This window comes from Silurus aristotelis, assembly GCF_946808225.1.
Source record: "Silurus aristotelis genome assembly, chromosome: 29".
Classification (NCBI taxonomy): domain Eukaryota; kingdom Metazoa; phylum Chordata; class Actinopteri; order Siluriformes; family Siluridae; genus Silurus; species Silurus aristotelis.
The window spans coordinates 11,206,145-11,227,276 of NC_139602.1; the positions used below are offsets into that span (position 1 = coordinate 11,206,145).

General features: G+C 43.1%; 1 protein-coding gene across 2 annotated transcripts in view; it reads right to left on the bottom strand.

The window, feature by feature from the left end:
- The window catches only part of megf6b (multiple EGF-like-domains 6b), an 88,896-nt gene that overhangs the window by 43,096 nt on the left and 24,668 nt on the right, over positions 1 to 21,132 (bottom strand). For both annotated transcript variants that reach the window (XR_014532452.1, XM_083535235.1), the window contains 22 exons: positions 16,437 to 16,559; positions 12,077 to 12,199; positions 11,795 to 11,920; positions 10,180 to 10,302; positions 9,871 to 9,993; positions 9,166 to 9,288; positions 8,748 to 8,885; positions 8,534 to 8,656; positions 7,155 to 7,277; positions 6,904 to 7,053; positions 6,134 to 6,265; positions 5,900 to 6,028; positions 5,667 to 5,795; positions 3,687 to 3,821; positions 3,457 to 3,591; positions 3,238 to 3,363; positions 2,808 to 2,939; positions 2,332 to 2,460; positions 1,797 to 1,928; positions 535 to 663; positions 304 to 432; positions 22 to 150 (listed from right to left, as the gene is read on the bottom strand). Coding sequence is in view for 1 of the 2 variants with exons in the window: in XM_083535235.1 (XP_083391361.1) it covers positions 22 to 150; positions 304 to 432; positions 535 to 663; positions 1,797 to 1,928; positions 2,332 to 2,460; positions 2,808 to 2,939; positions 3,238 to 3,363; positions 3,457 to 3,591; positions 3,687 to 3,821; positions 5,667 to 5,795; positions 5,900 to 6,028; positions 6,134 to 6,265; positions 6,904 to 7,053; positions 7,155 to 7,277; positions 8,534 to 8,656; positions 8,748 to 8,885; positions 9,166 to 9,288; positions 9,871 to 9,993; positions 10,180 to 10,302; positions 11,795 to 11,920; positions 12,077 to 12,199; positions 16,437 to 16,559 (2,841 nt within the window). In the remaining variant the exon portion in view is untranslated. The remainder of the gene's footprint in view (positions 1 to 21; positions 151 to 303; positions 433 to 534; positions 664 to 1,796; positions 1,929 to 2,331; positions 2,461 to 2,807; positions 2,940 to 3,237; positions 3,364 to 3,456; positions 3,592 to 3,686; positions 3,822 to 5,666; positions 5,796 to 5,899; positions 6,029 to 6,133; positions 6,266 to 6,903; positions 7,054 to 7,154; positions 7,278 to 8,533; positions 8,657 to 8,747; positions 8,886 to 9,165; positions 9,289 to 9,870; positions 9,994 to 10,179; positions 10,303 to 11,794; positions 11,921 to 12,076; positions 12,200 to 16,436; positions 16,560 to 21,132) is intronic.

Sequence of the window (21,132 nt, forward strand, 5' to 3'; positions counted from 1 at the left end):
AGATTCAGATTTATTTCTCACTCTGTGAGCAGTTCAGTCCCATCCATCCAGCCGTACACACACACTGTCCCGTGGCGCCGTGGCATCTCTCAGTGTTCTCACAAGCACAGGTCTGAGAACAACCCTCACCGTAAAAACCAAGTGGACACGCTGGAATGGAGAAGAGAAGAGAAGAGAAGAGAAGAGAAGAGAAGAGAAGAGAAGAGAAGAGAAGAGAAGAGGAGTTTTGAACATAGCTGTGTGTTTCTCAGAATATTCTGATTATTGAGATCATCTCATCTCTCTGGTGACTCTCAGACTCACTCTGGTTACACTGCGGCCCGATCCATCCTGCAGGACACAAACACTTCCCACTGACGTGATCACAGTGTCCTCCATTCACACACACACACCTGTGCCGACAATCTGATCCGTAATAACCCTGAGGACAGGCTGATACACACACACACACACACACACACACACACACACACACACAGTATTTAACAATACATACACACACTGTATATAACCAAAGGCAGGGAAATATCTTACGTTTTTCACAGAAGGTTCCTGTCCATCCCACAGTACAGGTACACGCCCCACTGACATGGTCACATGATGCCTCGTTGTCACACTGGCAGCGCTGATGGCAGCCCAGGCCGAAAAACCCAGCAGGGCATTCTGGGAAAGAGAAAGAGGGCAGTCATGAGAAAAGTAAACCACCTAATTGTGTGGATGACCAGAGGAGTGTGTGAAGTGTGTGGATGACCTGAGAAGGAGTGTGTGAAGTGTGTGGATGACCTGAGAAGGAGTGTGTGAAGCGTGTGGATGACCTGAGAAGCAGTGTGTGAAGCGTGTGGATGACCTGAGAAGGAGTGTGTGAAGCGTGTGGATGACCTGAGAAGGAGTGTGTGAAGCGTGTGGATGACCTGAGAAGGAGTGTGTGAAGCGTGTGGATGACCTGAGAAGGAGTGTGTGAAGCGTGTGGATGACCTGAGAAGGAGTGTGTGAAGCGTGTGGATGACCTGAGAAGGAGTGTGTGAAGCGTGTGGATGACCTGAGAAGGAGTGTGTGAAGCGTGTGGATGACCTGAGGAGGAGTGTGTGAAGCGTGTGGATGACCTGAGGAGGAGTGTGTGAAGCGTGTGGATGACCTGAGGAGGAGTGTGTGAAGCGTGTGGATGACCTGAGAAGGAGTGTGTGAAGCGTGTGGATGACCTGAGGAGGAGTGTGTGAAGCGTGTGGATGACCTGAGGAGGAGTGTGTGAAGCGTGTGGATGACCTGAGGAGGAGTGTGTGAAGCGTGTGGATGACCTGAGGAGGAGTGTGTGAAGCGTGTGGATGACCTGAGGAGGAGTGTGTGAAGCGTGTGGATGACCTGAGGAGGAGTGTGTGAAGCGTGTGGATGACCTGAGGAGGAGTGTGTGAAGCGTGTGGATGACCTGAGGAGGAGTGTGTGAAGCGTGTGGATGACCTGAGGAGGAGTGTGTGAAGCGTGTGGATGACCTGAGGAGTGTGTGAAGCGTGTGGATGACCTGAGGAGGAGTGTGTGAAGCGTGTGGATGACCTGAGGAGGAGTGTGTGAAGCGTGTGGATGACCTGAGGAGGAGTGTGTGAAGCGTGTGGATGACCTGAGGAGGAGTGTGTGAAGCGTGTGGATGACCTGAGGAGGAGTGTGTGAAGCGTGTGGATGACCTGAGGAGTGTGTGAAGCGTGTGGATGACCTGAGGAGTGTGTGAAGCGTGTGGATGACCTGAGGAGTGTGTGAAGCGTGTGGATGACCTGAGGAGTGTGTGAAGCGTGTGGATGACTCACTAAGCTCACAGTGTGCTCCTGTAAAACCCGCTACACAGTTACATTGTCCCGTTACTGCATCACAGCTTCCATCACTGTTCCTGCAGTCACACACGTTGCCACAGTCTGCTCCCCAACGTCCAAAGTCACAGGCTGAAAATACACACACTGCACGTTACAATACACACACTGCACTACAAAGGCGTGTTTGTGAAAGGACCATGAGCTAGAACTCAGAAGGTGGTTAAGTAAATTGATGATCTGCTGTGTGTCTGAACCAAAAAAATACAAATAAATGATCTTTATTTAATCACAGAGCATCAGATTTTGTTGTATTTTGTTAAATGGAATCAAAATCAAACCCCCACTGTATCGTTATGGGGGGAATCCTATTGCATCGGTAGCTGCTTTATATGTATCTTTAATGCATCGTTGATTAAACGTGGAGATGCGAATCACATCAGCCTCAGTAATGGAGATGCACATCCCAAACACACACACAGAAAGATAAAGAGCAGTGTGTAACAGCTACAACGGGTTTATCAGGACTGTCTACCTTTCCTGCAGTTGTGTCCAGTCCAGCCTGGTGTGCAGAAGCAGCGGCCAGTCACCGGGTGGCATCTCCCACTGTTCTCACACACACACTTCAACTGGCAGCTCTGACCAAAACGACCAGCAGGACAAGCTACACACACACACACACACACACACACACACACACACACAAAACAGTAAATACTGATGCTTAGCGTTTCAAAATCCTCCCAGTAATACAGAGAAGATATCAGCACACACTATATGACCCAATTCCTGGAGTGCAGTCAGTGTTCACATTCATTTATGTTCAATAGTGTTGGAGCTCTATAGCAGGAGATCTTCCACCAAATTCAACCTATGGACAGCAGGTCTTCATGGAGCTGTTTTTTGCACAGGGGCATTGTGATGTTGGAGCAGGTTTGGGTCTCCTGGTTCAAGTGAAGGGAAAATTCATGCTACTTTCATTTGTGTGAAGATGAAATGATTTGCACTCACAGTTTTGACAGAGTCTGCCTATGTATCCGAGTGGACAAAGACACGAGCCGTTGTGTTTATTACACACGCCTCCATTTTCACACACTGGACATGTCTCCTTACAGTCCAAACCCCACTGACCTGCAGCACACTCTGATTGAGGGAGAGAGAGAGAGAGACTGCTATTATATATATCCAGCCAAACACATAACTATTAGATAAAAAAACAAATTCAAACTCATTTGATATGCAAATTTGCCATATTTACATATACAACGCCCACATTTCCTGGCACCCCTGAGATACATGGAAACCATTTGCACATTGGCTTTTAAATATTATGAGGTAATAAAAAAAATGATATATGAATATATATATATATATATAAAAACAGAGAAATTTTGCACTATTATTTATTTTACACTTGAATGATATTATATTTCCCGCTCACCTTCCTGGCAGCGGCTGCCCCTCGTCCCTGCAGGACATCTGCACCGGCCGCTCACCTTCTCACACGGGGCTCCTGAACAGTCACATGACCCAGAGCAGCCAATCCCAAAATTCCCATCTGCACAATCTATAAGAGCACGACATACAGCGCAGGTCCGGCTCCGTCCCAAATCACACACTGATACACAAATAGTGTGATCTAATGTTTTTTTTTTCTCACCTTCGTCACAGTTTTCTCCCGTTTTACCAGCGGGGCACTGACGCTGACAAACCCCCGTTACAGGGTCACATGCCACTCCAGAGGGGCAAGAACACTTCTGCACACAGCCTTGACCATAGGAGCCTGAATCACACTCTACACACACACACACACACACACAGGAAATAAACCAAAATATAGTGTCTACATGACTCATCTAAGATCTCACACAGCTCTCGTAGGATTCAGACCTTTCTCACACTTGTCTCCTCGGTATCCAGGCTTGCAGGAGCAGGTGCCGTGTCTCCGATGGCACTCAAAAGTATTTTCCTGGACACACTTACACTCCTCAGAGCAGCCAGGTCCAAACACCCATTTAGGACACGCTATAGAATGAGACCAAATCCATAAAATTGTAGAATAAAGCAGGAGAAAGAATCATCAAAAATTTTTTTAATAAAATCACTCAATTAACAATTAAATCAGTTCTTGTTCACTATGAGAGGAAGAACCTCAACTGCTGCTGCTGATGATGATGATGATAATGATGTGGTAATGGAGTGATTGTGATGGTGATGACACTGATGATGTCAGTGGTGATGGTGATGATGCAGGTGAAGATAGCAGTGGTGCTAGTGGTCTTGATGGTGATAATGGCAGTGATGATGATGGTAGTTTTAATGATTACAGATGGGATGTTGATGATCTAGGTAATGGTGGTGGTGGTTGTAATGGTGAGATTATGGTTGGGGTTGATGGCAATTGGTTGATTGAGGTGTTAGTGGTGGTGATGGGTGTGATGGGATTGATAAAACGGAGATTTTGCTCATCGGCCCAAAAAATAGTACACAGAAGCTCCAGCATCTCAGCCTGCATTTAGACGGTTGTTCTGTAACTACTAGTTCAACGGTAAAAGACCTGGGAGTTATTTTAGACAGCAACTTATCTTTCAAAAATCACATCAATCAAGTTACAAAAACAGCCTTCTTTCACCTTAGAAATATTTCTAAGTTAAGAAATATGTTATCTATATCTGATGCAGAGAAGCTCGTCCATGCGTTTATGACCTCTAGAATAGACTACTGTAATGCATTACTAGGTGGATGTCCTGCATCATTAATAAACAAGCTTCAGTTAGTTCAGAATGCCGCAGCAAGAGTTCTTACTAGGTCAAGAAAATACGATCATATAACCCCAATCTTATCGTCCCTACATTGGCTTCCTATTAAGTTTCGAATAGACTACAAACTACTGCTACTCACTTATAAAGCACTAAATGGTTTGGCTCCCATGTATCTATCCAGTCTTTTAACACGCTACAATCCGTCACGCTCCCTGAGATCTCAAAACTCTGGGCTTCTAGTAGTTCCTAGAATAGCAAAGTCCACTAAAGGCGGTAGAGCATTTTCACATTTAGCTCCTAAACTCTGGAATAGTCTTCCTGACAGTGTTCGGGGTTCAGATACACTCTCCCAGTTTAAGTGTAGATTAAAAACATATCTTTTTAGCAAAGCCTACACATAACACACATCACACACATCACATCACAACCTTGTGCTCCAGAACATCTGATCACATGCACATTATCAACTTGTGCTGTTAATATCATGAACAGCAGCTACGCTAATTCCTCTCCACTGCTTCTCTTTCTCTCCCCATCCCGAGGCTTCCTGAGGTTTGGCCAGCTCCAGTCACGTCCCACCTCGTGAAGATTATGGACCTATGGATGATCATGGAGAAGTAGATGCCGAGTGTTTAAAGGCCCTGGCATGGAGAAGCTGATGCTGGATCTATGATGATCACAAATTGTTCTGTATTGTTGAAAGATTTATGACCAAACTTTTGATGTCACCCATATGAGGATGGGTTCCCCTTTGAGTCTGGTTCCTCTCAAGGTTTCTTCCTCATATCATCTAAGGGAGTTTTTCCTTGCCACTGTCGCCACGGCTGCTCATCAGGGACAAACGCACACCATTCACCTTCACTGTTGTTTTCTGTAAAGCTGCTTTGAGACAATGTCTGTTGTGAAAAGCGCTATACAAATAAACTTGACTTGACTTGACTTGATGGTGAAATTATAGTGGTGGTTATAAGTGGGATTGAAATGTTAACGATGGTGGTAATGAGGAAGATAATGGTTGTGATTGGTATAATAAGGATGTTGGTGATGGTGATGGTAATGATAATAGTGATATAGATGATGGTGGTGATGATGATGCTCAGATTCTCACGTAGGTGGCAGAAGCGGCCGTACAGTCCCGGGTCACACAGACACGCCCCGTACGTGCGATGGCAGCGTCCATTATGGGCACAGTTACATTTCTTATTGCACTGCTTTCCGTACAGACCTTTAGCACAACCTGTGGTTACAAAAACACAAAAGATTTCTCTCAAAACACTTTACAGAACAAACGTATGGTATATTCAGTGTGTTAGTATTTTGTAGATGTTTATGTCAACTCACCGTCCTGACAGTATTCTCCACTGACGCCTGGAGGACAGCGGCAGCTTCCAGACACCGGATCACACACACCGCCGTTCTCACACTTACACGGGGATGAGCAGTTACTGCCGTACCAGCCTTCAGAACAGGCTGCAACACACACACACGCAAACACACATATTTAGATATCTAGGTCTGAAAAATAAAGAAATAACCCTCAGTTCATTGGGCATGGCTTTGTGCTGAGGGATTTACTCTGGTTGCAGATGATTCCTGTCCATCCATCCGGACATTCGCAGCCAGTTCGGTGTGTGTTGCACGTGCCTCCGTTTATACAGTCCTCACAGGACACACTGCAGTCGTAGCCGAACGTGTCATTCAGACACACTGAGGATAAATGAGAGAGAGAGAGAGAGAGAGAGAGAGAGAGAGAGAGAGAGAGAGAGAGAGAGAGAGAGAGAGGGAGATGTCCTAAGCTCAAATCTGCTCAAGAAATTTTATACCAGTGTTTTTGTTTGTTTTTGTTTGTTTTAAATAGCACATTTAAAACTCTTAAACAAGTTCCTCTAGAGTTCTTCGCTTCATCCTGGAGCTGTATTTGGAGCCCTGGATGAGATAAATGCGCAGGGTGGTGCAGGGAATTCACCAGTCAGGACGTCACGATCGTGTCCTGTTAAAGAAACAGGTTCAGCCTTTTTAAATGAAGTCCCCAGATGGTGTTGAATAACGAGCTGCCATCACGAGGAGCCCTCACCGCTCACCTCCTCAACACGCATCATCATCGACGTGTCGAGCCCCAGGGACGCAAACATGACGTCCTAACTGGTAACGACGCCGAAATTCCCTACACACGATCATCAATCCTGTACTGGTTCCAGATCATTCCCCATGCCCCAGGGTTGCCAAATCTTCCATAGTTCCACAATTTCCAAAAAATATCTGTAATCGTTTATCCAAGAACAACAAACCAAAGTGGTTCTAGACTTAGATCTCATAGGTGAACTGGAGAAAACCCTGGTTCTAACCGAATTTCTCGAGAAGAGTGCTCTCTGCGCGAAGATCTCCATCGTCCTCCTCGTAGTCATCATACTGCTCCAACAGTGTGTAATCATTGAGCTGATTCAACAACCCGAGCTCCTGCACCTGACCGGTGAGGGGAACTGTTCTGTCCAGCACTGCATACACACACACACACACACACACACACACACACACACACACACACGGTTACATGATGTTCAGAACCAGCATAAAAACCCAAGTACACATAACTCACAGGTACAGGAGCGGAGGTCTGGTTTCAGGCCAAACCCTGGTGTGCAGGAACACCTGAACGAGCCGCCGGTGTTCTGACACTTGTGCTTACAGCCACCGTTCTCAGCCAGACACTCGTCTATATCTGCACACACACACACACACACACACACACACACACACACACACACACACACACACACACACACACGGTTTCATGCATCATTATCAAGCTATAATTTGACTTGCTAATATATTCAAGTAATGACATGTCTGAATTGGTTTTTCTGCAGTAGTCTGGTTTGTGATACAGAAATCATTTAGACTGGATTCATTGTTTTAGAGGAATCTAGAATACTGGAACTTTCTACTGAATGAGATGATTATGAAGAACTCAAAACCAGTGACATCAAAGTCTACGCCTCCAAAACCCCTTCAGATGTACCATGACCACTGCATACGATGGACAGAAAACATTTCATTCACCCGGACCTCGATTTTATTTAAACTGGTGACTATGACATCGGAATTCATTACAAAATCAAATCATTTGCTTTTTCCAAAGTTCAAAGTGTAAAAACGTACGACTACTTGCTCTGGAGATCCGTTCCAACCAGAACCCAAAGATCAAGGTTTTTTTTTATCTTAAATTCTAATCAAACACATTTCAGTTCTGCTTTAATTTCATTTATGCCATTTGAAATTGGTCCAAACACAAGTACAATTACCACAGCGCATGTAGGACGTTTTGGAGACAAGGTGAGGGAGGTGAGATTGAGATGGTTTGGACATGTGCAGAGGAGGGACATGGGGTATATCAGTAGGAGAATGCTGAGGATGGAGACACCAGGAAGGAGGAAAAGAGGAAGACCAAGGAGGAGGTTTATGGATGTGGTGAGGGAAGACATGCAGGTAGATGGTGTGAAAAAGGCAGATGTAGAGGACAGGGTGGTATGGAGACGGATGATCTGCTGTGGAGACCCCTAATGGGAGAAGCCGAAAGAAGTAGTAGTAGTCATTGTGATATCATGGTCTCATGGTGGTCTCACTGATTTCTCAGTAATCTCATTGTGATCTTACGGTGATCTGCCGTGGTCTCATGGTGATCGCACTGTGATCTCATAACCATCTTGAGCAACAGTGAGGGATTTCAATTCAAGACAATCTCAGGACATGACTAATTTAAACTGTAACAACTTGAAATAAACGTTCACCCCTCCAGCTTTGATGTTTCAGATGTTTCATAATGTTTCTTGTGTTTTTTTTTGACTCCATTACTAACGCAAATCTCTCAATCCAGTGCTGCCAAACTGCTGCCCCATTCAGGGTCAAATGTAGATTCAGAAACAATGGAGATCTGAACAGCATAATGCTTCAGTGTGACTTCAAGGCAACACGCACCGTCGCAGCTGCAGCCGTCTGAGTGGAGGCGGTACCCTGCGCTGCAGTAGCACTCGTAGCCTCCTGGGTAGTTCATGCAGTCCTGCTCGCAACAAGGGCTTCCGTCCACACACTCGTCTACGTCTGAGAGGGAAATAAAACGATAATCAAACGTTTTCAGAGCAACTCCACAGTAATGATTTGGGATGCTTTTATTTATTATTATTATTTTTACCAATGCACGTCTTGAGGTCGTCATGGAGACGGTAGCCTTGGTTACAGCTGCATGCGGGGCCGTTAGAGTTGTGCTCGCAGTGATGTGAACAGCCGCCGTTATTAGTCTCGCAGCTGTTTACAATCTCCATCTCAATGCCTAACACACACACACACACACACACACACACATCAAATCCAGATCTATTTAATCGGTTTATGTTGATATTTCTATGCAAACGTCCTTGTGATCGATTCGTTACTATAGAAACAATAACGAGCTCATGGCTTTATTGATATAATCAACACCTTCTGACCAAATCAGAACACAGGATTCAACAACTCGTTACCGGTGGGCTCATAAACTGAATCCATAAGGAAAGAAATGGGAAAGTAAAGTGTGTGTGTGTGTGTGTGTGTGTGTGTGTGTGTGTACTCACGGTAGCATTGCGTGCCATCTGCTCCCAGCTCGTATCCAGCGTTACACATGCAAACGAAGGAACCTCGGGTGTTACGGCATCCATGTGTACACTGCACCTGAGCCGCCTGACATTCATCTACATCTGAGACACGTACACACACACACACACACACACACACACACACACACACACACACACACACACACACTATATTAATTCCTATATTACATCAGGTTAATAAATAACCTTCACCTGTAAAAAGAAACTGCAGAAACACCAAACATCCTATTCACTATTTGCTGTTATAATGAGCTCCACTCTTCTGGGAAGATGTTCCACTAGATTTTGTGAAGATTTATGGAGATTCATTCATCCACAAGGGTGTTAGTAAAGTCAGGTAGTGATGTAATTGAGATATAGAGAGGAGGCCTGGGGTGCAGTCAGCGTTCACATTCATCCAAAAAATGTGTTCAATAGGGAGCAGGAGATCTTTCACCTCTTATAACCCATGTAAAGCAGATCTTCATGTACCTGGCTTTGTGTACTTGTGTGTCATGCTGGAGCAGGTTTTGGGTCTCCTAATTCTCATAGTGAAAATTTCATGCTACTGAAGATATCCAAAGACGTCCTGTACAATTGTGTGCCTCCAACATTTGGGGAAGAAGCACATGTTGGTGAAAAAGTCAGGTGTCCCAATACTTTTGGCGATAGAGATAACCGTACCTATGCACGTGCGTGTGTCTACGTGAAGGTGGAACCCGGGGTTACACTGGCAGTGGAAGGAGCCGTGAGTGTTCACACATTTGTGTTGGCATCCGCCGATGTTATTCAAACACTCATCAATATCTGGAAAAAATAACACACACACACACACACACACACACACACACACACACACACACACACACACACACACACACATTATTACAAAAAAGAATTTAAAGAATGGATGAAAGATTTATCCAAAAACAAACATGAAATCCATGCAGATATGTAAATTAGCCAAAAAATCAACAAGCTGTTTGATTTCACCTTCGCAGGTCTTGCCATCGTCCGTCAGGTTAAAACCGGGCCGACAGTCGCAGTAGGTGTTTCCACCATCGCTGTGGCACTCCTGAGAACATCCACCGTTTCCCAACAAACACTGGTTCTCCACTGCAGCCAGAACACACACACACACACACAACCCCATTACACAAGGGTTCTTCAAGTCAAACCAGGGCTTTTGATGTTACAGGTACTAAAGGCTTGCTAGCGTGAGATTAAATTAAATTTTATTGTCATTGCACATGTTCAGGTTCAAGGCAACGAAACACAGTTAGCATCTAACCAGAAGTGCATGGCAGCGTGAAAAATACCTACATATGCGAAAATTGGTACAGCTGTGATTATATAACATTTATAAATAAATAATGATAAATAAATGAATAATATGATATAAATAATATAAATCTATAAAATAAATTGATGCACACATCCAGCAATTTAAAAACTTTTTTCAAACTAAAAGTTCCATTTGGCGTCCTGATGATTCACGTCATTTAAAACACCATCGTTACTTTAAAACATTTACAAGAATATTTTGTCCTCATGCTCCATGTTGAGTTTGGTTTGGCATTTTGTTTAATAATGAACATACACTTGCATAAAGCATTCATAGTCGTTCCATGCCCCTGCTGATTAGAGGATTAAAAACTTGAAAAGTATTAATTTACGGTAAATATAGAACAGATACAAATGTGCGATTAAGTTGCGATTAATCAACTCGTGACATTCATGCGATTATATAATTAATATTTTATAAATAATAAATATAATTTTGCGCTCTCTCGCGTGTACAAACAAACTCTCGTACTGTATACCACAACCTGGAAAAACTATCTATACGGATTTTTTACATCACTGCTGATTAATCAGCAAAACTGAATAATTGGTCGACCTCCAGTACTAACTAAAGACTTATTTTATGATGAATGTTGCCTTCACTTGAGGCTGAGGCAGGAGAGATGTGAGGCAGGAGAGATGAGACAGAAGAGATGTGAGGCAGGAGAGATGAGACAGAAGAGATGTGAGGCAGGAGAGATGAGACAGGAGAGATGTGAGGCAGGCGAGATGAGACAGAAGAGATGTGAGGCAGGAGAGATGAGACAGGAGAGATGTGAGGCAGGAGAGATGAGACAGGAGAGATGTGAGGCAGGAGAGATGTGAGGCAGGAGAGATGTAAGGCAGGAGAGATGTGAGGCAGGAGAGATGTGAGGCAGGAGAGATGTGAGGCAGGAGAGATGTGAGGCAGGAGAGATGTGGTTGTATTTGGAGCCGGGAGATGACAGGGACATAGTAAATACTGCACATTGTTTAAGGTGGAAATGTGTTTTGCCTGCAAATGTTTCATTATATTACTAGTGTTGCCTCACTATTACACTACTGCATATATCACACCTTGCACTGCATTCGCAATGATTAACACTGAAGTATACAGAGATAAAACAATGCAAGTAACGATAACAGTGTCGTATGGCCTGAAGTTTATCAGTTGAATCGTGAGTTAACTTCAACAGATACATTAGTAATGATGCACAGATGCATGTAGTTCACACACACACACACACACACACACACACACACAAACACAAACACACACACTCACAGATGCAGTGTTTCCCGTCCTCGGCCAGTCTGTAGTCGGGTCGACAGCGGCACTGTTTCTGAAGCGCTGACTGCTGGATGCAAAAGTGTTCGCACCCTCCATTACCGACACCACACAAGCTGACGGCTAAACACACACACACACACACACACACACACACACGCGTACAAAATGTCATCATCACCTGGGAATTTGTTTTAAATAGAAAGAAATGGAGCTTCTTCAGGGAGCCTCTTCATGCGCCCATCATGCACCTGAACAGGAAAGAGGAACGTTCCTCACCTATGCAGGTACGTCTGTCTACGTGCAGACGAAACCCAGAGTCACATTGGCAGTGGAAGGAGCTCCTGGTGTTTACACACTTGTGCTGACATCCTCCATTATGCACCAGGCACTCGTCCACATCTGCAGGAAGAAAGAAATTTATGCGACTGGCTTTAGAGCTGCAGACGGTTCGTCTCAGTCTCGTCTACACGCAGAAAGGATGTGTTTTGGCAGTGAGGAGTCTTTACGCCATCCTATACAAAACGTTGAATATGAACAAAGAGAAGCAGATACATTAACGAATTCCACACAATCAAGCAACAAAGAATAAAGGAAGGCGATTTCTCGACTGCTGACCCGCGACCTCACACCTCACTGGAAATCACAGATTCTACATTTTATTATGACTGCTTTTGAGATCAGGTACAATCAGACCATGCATCATTTACAAACACTTGAGATCAGGAGATCAGATCGGTGTGAAAGTCCGTGTTCCCACGCTGTTCCAAACGGCAGCCAGACATGTTTCATCTAAATAAGATTCTAATCCGGATCACTGTAAAAAACGTTTCTGGTCCTGAATATATAAATACTGACGAGCCACACATCAGGATTTTAGGAGTTTGATGTTTTTCGACTCACTGCTCCTGGGGCTGCTCCTGAGGTCACCCTGTTTCTCAGGGAAGGCTGTTTTCTGAAATTCGTTCTCTCGAAACAAGATCAACACTCGCTCACATTTCTCCCTCCTTCTTACTTCAGTACCTTCATGATGTTCTCACTGTTTTCTCTTCAAACAAAACCCACAAGGTTCTCGAGCCAACGTAAGCAGTGCTCCCTCAAAAAAGAATGAAAGAAGCCAGTGTTCCACAGAATCACTTCTCTGACATATAACACAGCAATAAGCAGGTTTGTAGCCACATATCAACACGGAGAATCTGCAAGAGATCAATTCGGAGAGCATTCTGGATAAACCAGAGGGTATGGAAGGAGTCTTCAAGCTGATCGAACCAGAACTTTGTCCATAAAGCTTAAAGTGAGTGTGTGTGTGTGTGTGTGTGTGTGTGTGTGTGTGTGTGTGTGTGTGTCTAAATCTTCTGCAATTATTCAAATAATTCTATTTATGACCAATTCTATGGAAATGGATTCAGGATCACGTAAGAATTTGCACTGAACGCCTGCTGTTGATTTGGGATTGGAAAGGAAATGGAGGCATGAATTACCTGGAACCACCTGCCCACTTACCTGTGTGGGATCTAATTAGACATTTAAACAGCTAAAAATGAACATATGGCTCAGTGATGAACAGAAATAAAGTAAATGTAATTCGTTTTTGCAGTTAAGTAGTTTTTTTCACGTATCTGAACTTCACTGAAGTTTTTCCATCTGTGGAGGTTTTTACTGTAACGTCACTACATTTTAAACTCAAATCTTTTTTCTCAACGACATTTAGTGAAATCGGTCGTGACGTGACCGGTGAAACACGCAGCGAGTCACCAATCAGGATCGAGCGCACGCTCTGTTTTACACGTGTTCTGATCGGCGCTCGGTGCATCTACTGATCACCGACATACAGTTCAGCATCAGTTCAACATCAAGCAGAACATTTAGAGAGGAATCAATGATGAAGAAACTCCAGACTCGAACTCACCAAAACACACGTGACCTCATTTACACGTTTTTGTTTGAAGGTTTTGGGCTCATGATGATTATAATAGAAATCAATCAGTGTTTGAGTCATTAATATCATTCTATTAATAGATCAGTGTGCTGAGAGTCACATTCGAGTCTTTCCACATAAACTGAGTTGAGTAAAGAAACTTGTGATAAAAATGATAATAGGAACATTAGAGTTAAAATAAATCACTACTTTGGATACTTAAGTACATTTGAAGGCAAAAACCTTTGTACTTTTACTCGAGTCAAAGTTTGAAGGGACACTTTTACTTGAGTCACATTTTACTTTTTTACTTTTAGTCAATTATATGACTTGTGTACTTCATCCACCGCTGATTAAAACCCAGCTATCGGTATTGGTAAACTCCATCACCACATTCCTCGTGTAATACAGCATCCACAGACGGAAAAAAAAGCAGTACTTGAGCACTCACCTGGTCTCAGGTAACCCCTGCTGAAGCGGCGATACACACTGAAACACTGCGGCCGGTAACCAGAACGATATGTCGAATAAACAGAGACGAGGTGAAGCTCGGTAAAGATCAGAGCAAGTAGCAGGCGTGTGGGCGAGGCCATGCTGAGGAACATTGAGCTCAGAGTGAGGGTTGGTGTTCAGAGAAGAAACCAAGGAGGCAGGAATGTGTCTCCCCTTTCATTCTTCCTTCTTCACTCATAAAATGTTGCTGTTCTCACCGCAAGTTTCTCTCTCGGTCTCAGTCTCCTCCTTTCTCGTAGCTTTACACTCCTTTAATTGTTTCCTGTTCAACATGAATGGATCTAAATAATCAATTTCTTCAAGGATTAGTTCTGCTCATACTCAAGGTTTAATACTTATAATAAATCATCTGTCCCTCCTACACCAAACACACATTCACAATACAAACACCATCATAGACTAGTGACTACCTCAGGATACTCTGCCCACATACGCCTCTGTACGACGTGAATAACAACATAACTACTGAATCTACAAAGATGAACAACTCGAGTCTCCTGCACAGAGCTCGGACCTCCACACACCCACTGAACACCTTTGGCTGCAGCCTCTTCAACATCTGAACATCATCTGATCTCAGTAATGCTCTTGTAAAATGTAGAATGAACCGACCCACACAGCCACACCCCAAAATCTGGTGTGAAGCCATCAGAGAAGAGTGGAGCACATAGTGACACTGAGTGTGCACATAACGTAATTAAACACAATTATGCTTCAAATGTTTGCTTAAAGCATCACACTGTGCTTTGAGATGCTATTGGCAAATGTGGTGGTAACATTTTCAGCGTTGCTCAAACATCTTGAAGGCCATTGGTCTTATTTCGTATCTGATATTTGAAATGCAGAATCGTTACTGTCCACTTTATTAGGAACACTGACACATAAAGATCTTCAGCTACTCATGTCCCAGTAGCACAGTGCTTCAAATCACACACGTGAAGATCACATCAAATAAGTGGCAGCTTGGTGGGGCTGGGATTTCAACTCACAACCTTAAGAATCAAAGTTCAATTAAGTGCAAAGTTCCTTTATGACTTTGCTTCCACCGCCTGAGCTCTAGGATTTTAACTGTGGCATGGTGTCAGAAAAACAGAAATATCCTGCGAGTGGAGGAGAAGGTCTGCAGGCTGGAATGCTGTGTGGGTGAAAGAGATCACATGGAGAATAAATGGACTGGTTTGAGCTGGCAGAAGGTCTACAGTAACTCCTATTATCAAAAAAAGCACCCCAGAAACTGGACAGGCAAAGACCAGGTGATTTCTTTTTTGATGTAAACATTATCTGAAGGTGTGTATCATCTGAGCGATTATAAGCTTTGCTCTGTCTTGATTAGATCACTGCATAGATGAGCAGGTGTTCCTATTATAGTGGACAGATTTTTATAATGATTACGAATCATTTAACTTTATAATAGAACTTAAATCAATTAGTAATATACACAATACATAATACACATAATATATGCTATTAACACTATGTGTGTGTGTGTGTGGATAAAGTCCAGTTGCCGGTTCAGTCCAGACCTACTGGTACTTTTTTGTCAGCTGGTACTGAACAGTGCCCCCCCCAAACAACCCACCAACCCACACGGCTCTCGTCCTTTCAGTAGTCTGCAGCTGATTAACACACATTCCACTGAGCCGTGGTATCCCGGGAGGTGTCCTGTGCTCCAGATTGGAGAGGAAGGAGACGATAAGGCTGGAGAACGAGACGATACGAAGCTTCTAGAGGGTCGAACAGGCGCCAAATTCCAGACGTTCAGTCTGTGGAGTAACTAATTAGAGTGGTGAAGATGTCCTAAACGGTGTTTAAAAAGACTCTCCACTGCATCTCTCTTAAACATCTCCATGCTTCTACTGGTACGTTATCTGGTCCAAACAACTTTCCATTCTTCATCCTCTTAATCGCTGCTCTTACTTCCTCCTTACTAATCCTATCCACTTCCTGCTTCACATCACATCATCCAACCTTCTCCCTCTCTCATTTTCCTCATTCATCAATGCAGAAAATTACTGACGTGGGAAAAAAAAAAAGACACATGCAGAGTCACAGGTGCTTTAAATGCAGTATGAAGGCTTGTGAAGAGACTCAGAGTGACTTGGTGCCATGTTGCCTCCGCGTGTATCATCATTGACCTCATCACGTCTGATATCTTCTGCTGGTTCGCAAATGACCCCACCCTCCCCATTAACAAACTAAAGCGCTTACCTTGGCAGGTCCTTCCATCCTCCTTGAGTTCTTGACCTGGAGGACATTTGCAGTAGAAGCTGCCGATAGTGTTACAGCACAGAGCCTCGCAGCCTCCGTTTGTCTCCTCGCACTCGTTTACGTCTGATAGAAAAAAAAAAAACGAGACCCAATATGAGACGAATAACACAAGTTGTATAAGCATTATTTACTGGGAGGTGACCGTGGTGTAAGACAGGGGTCCCCAAACGTTTCTCTGTGAGGGCCACATAATTGTTCTTTATATAATGGGGGTAGTTTCGTAACCTGAAAATGAAACGGGCCCAAGTGACTACCAGCATTACAGTGGAGATTTTATGATGATTTTAAATGTATTTATTTAAGGCTGTTATTTATATATAATGCTGTTATTTACATCCACATCATGCACTAATATATATATATATATATATGCCATTTGGCAGAAGCCCTTATTCAGAGCGACTTACATTTATATCATTTATACAACTGAGCAGCTGTGGGGGATAAGGGCCTTGCTAAAGGACCTTTGGGAGATTTGGGATTTGAACTCATAACCTTTGGATCCAACGTCCACTGCCTCGACCACTACACTACCACCTCCATGTAACACCTCACACCTAGCCCTGGAATATAACTTACATAATGACCAATCATCTTTGAATATTCAGCCACACAGAGGAAATAAACAGCGAGAGGCCGCATCGTTTCTTTGGTTCCACCCAATGCAGACATCACCCTTCTCAGACACATGCAGATATTTACACCACTCAAAACCCTGATCACTGATGGCTCATTTCCATAGCACTTCATTAAACACCTCGTCACACGGTCCTCTAGAGACCAATTACAGAGCAGGAAGGTGGCAACAAACAGCTTTAATGATGACTAGAAATCCACCTGAGGTGCTCTGACAGCTACTGGGTGATTATATGAAATTCTCTGAGTGCTTCAGGAAACTGTTTTAGAACCTGGCAGAAGGAAACGCAAAATGTGTTCATGTCCATGTGTTCGTAATTTCCCCCATGAGGTCTAGACCACAGCTCAGAGCAACCACATTCCATTTTATCCAGATCTCCTGAACCTGTCCCTCATGGCCGACAATTTTTTAAAGGGTCTCTGAACTTTTAACACAAATGTTTGCGCATTAATGAATAATAATAATAATAAAACTCCAACAGCCTTCATCAGTTTCTCCAAAATCCGAAACCCCAATCCAGAAGATCTCTGAAGTCATGCATGGGTCACATGACATGTGCAGGACTCCAGGGGTCGACGGCAGCTCACTGTAAATCCCTGCGTCAGCGCTAATGGACTCAAGTTCAAAGGTGAATGAGGGAGCAAGAAAGTCTGTGTGGTCAGAAAGTGCTCCAGCTGCTGAGAACTAAAATGTAATATTCCAAAAAATTATCTGAGCAACAACAAAGCATCAATCACTGGTTTATATTTTCACCTGGTTCAAATTCTACTCATGAACAGAGCACCAGACGAACCTCTGGATTACATTTATGGCATTTGGCAGACGCTCGATGGTGGTGGTGGGATTTGAACCCATGACCTTCCAATCAGAAGTCCAGCATCTTAACCAATGAGGTATAATAATATAATGCATAATATAAAACCTTTAAAATTAGCATTGGTTTTACTTCTCACTTAGACTCTTCCAAATCAACCTTACCATAATGGTTTATTCCACGCTCACAGAGTGACCCGTGATGAACTCGATACACACATCCACTACATCATCTCCTAATCTTCTTCAAAATACATGTCACAGTCAGACTCTGAGGAGGGTCTGAGGCAGATGTCTCTAATCTCTTCTACAGCACAGAATATAAAAATACCAAGAGAGAAATGATACTAAAGGGAACTGAGCTCAGAGAAGGTGGATCACAGAGCATCAGGTGGAATTCCACAAGCCAAAACCTGTTCCTTCAGGATGCACAGGGTGCATCAGATTGTATACATTAAAGAAATCACTATGTATTATGGGACTTGCTGAGATACAGGTGACGAATCGTCTTCTGATAAAACTGAAGCTCTGCTACAGCTGTTCCTCAACACAGAAATCCATTCCTTTAATCTGACACGCATGTGCTGCTCTTCTGGGCACAACTCACGCCATTTTCTAAATATTTGTGCAGTTGTTTCTCATCGTGTGTTCACGGGTTAATGCATTTAAACAAGCAGGCAGTCAGAGACGTGCTGAACCTCCTGCAAAGAACCTGAGCACCGGCTTCATCTCGCAACATTCAACCCTATTACAGGAAGCCAAAGACTTTTACAATTTTGGATTTCACTTTCACTCGAATCTCAGTACGGCCCATAAACCCATTCATCACTTTACAGGAAACACCATGTGATGCCAGTAAAACCCACCAGCAGCTCCTTAGCGCTCTGCTCGTTATCCTCTACACCCCTCACGGACGAACACTGAAGATTTGTGGCCTTGCATTCCTCATCTGTGGCCAAGCTGCTGTGTGGGAACACTGATAGCACGGCTAAGGAGTCTTGTGCTGACGAGCTGCACGCCAAAGTAAACCAGGGGAGCTGGAAAGATCATCGTTAGCCCAGAGCACAGAGAACGCGGCATCTCGTGACTTATCACATCATGTTCATGTTTTAGACAACATTACAGATGCATTTAATAAAAACGCACCCATTCGGCCATGGCGGAATTTGATATGACGTGTTTCCCTTCATGAGATCTTGAGAACAAATCGGGAAACTTTCCATCAGATCATTTGGGGAATTTTGGATATATTCCAATTTCCAAGTAATTAGCAAGAATTTATGGGAATTTACTGGAATTAATTAGAAATTTGGGTAAGTTTATAGAAACTGTATCATATACAAACTTTTATTTTGAAATGCATGCAAACTAAAAAAATACCATTTTGATTGAATTGTTAGTATAATAGTTGGTTAGTATACATAAATGTATCCAATATTTATGTGATTTACATGAATACTCGCCAAGATGGACATTTTTTAAAAGATTGTTGAGATGATAGGGGGCGTGGCCTCCGTAACTCTGCAGTAGGTGTGCTGTGTGCATGTGATTGATGAATGTGCAGGTAGAAATTCAACTGAATTTGTATTAAATCTGGTTGTTTTAACCAAAATGATGCAAGATTTCTATTTTCAAACTACTTCGAAGTTAAGTTTACTAACCCGCAATTTTGTAAATTCCCATGTAGAGTTTCAAGTCTTGATTTCAGCCATTTTGCAATCAAATTTACAAATAACTGCATTGAAACAAATGCATCAGAACAAAGAAACCGAGAGTCTTTACAGCGAGACCTGGAGGTCTGTGAGGACAGAAATGAGCGAAAAAGATAGTAGAAAACTGTAAAAGTATGTAAATGAGAAAAGAAGCTATTAGTCGATTGGACATCATTAAAGTCCCTGTTGCTGTAAAAGTAAAAAGTGTCCCAATACTTTTGAATAATATATATATATATTTAGAACTTAAGAAGAAGAACAGGAGAGAAGATGTGATAAGACTCCCTCACCCCCACACTCACACATGGAGGTGGAAGGTTAATAGTTTGGGGTTGTTTTGGAGCAGAGAAGGTTCCAGTAAGTGAAATGAATCCTGAACCAACATGGGTCCCGTTCCGTACTTCATCACCATGCAGTTCCGTCTGGACTGCGGCTCATTGGAACCGACTTCACCGTACAACGAGACGATGAAGACTACGTCCAAGCAAACGTCAACATAAATGCTGTACAACGAGATAATCAGTTTGCGTGCGTTTGAGAGCGAGTTGACTCTGAATCGAATCATTTAGATGAGAGTTGAGTCACATACAGGAGCATTCCTTTTTTTTTCTTCTGGTGTAATTTAGAAAAATTATATTTCATTACACAATTTTACAGAAAGCTATAAATCACTGAACTAATCAGCACTGAGTCAAATGATTCATTAAAATAGCTGGAATTCTCATTACTAATATTTGTGTGTGTGTGTGTGTGTGTGTGTGAGAATTTTAGGAATAGCAGGATCTATACTGCCTCCTGCTGTTTGTTAGGGGTACACAGAAGCCCTAATGATATAGAGAAATTAATGATCTTCTCCCTAATGATAAAATAAGATTCATTTTATTTGAAATAATCTTATTAAAAAGTACGAGTAGGTCCCATTTTATCGGCCAGACAGAATAATTATGATGTTTGTTCTGAATGTCTCACTCTACAAACACACACTTTTACTGAAATACAGAACTTCAAATGTGCACATTTTTGAAACCTTGGGAAGAACTCTTAAAGCTCACAAATGACATACAGGAGGAGATGCTCAGTCATCCACCCACATCTGTTCACATCTGTTTCAGACCAAGTGGAGAGATGATACAGATCTAAATACTGTGTAATGCCTCTGTTGTTACTGCTTAGAGATGCTATACAAGCTTCAAAGAGCAAACGAATAAAACCCGCCAAAGATGTTCTTCACTAGTTGCAGGTTTCTTGTTCATCCCAGAGCAGTTCAGTAGGATTTAGGTGCGGTGACTGGGCAGGACTTTCCATAATGTATATCACTCCAGACGTCTGTCTGCTCTCTAAATAACACGAACAGAACTCAGACGTACGCTTCGACTCACCGTCTGGAACCTGCTCCAAAACAACCCCAAACCATTAATCTTCCACCTCCATGTGTGAGTGCGGGGGTGAGGGAGTCTGATCACATCTTCTCTCC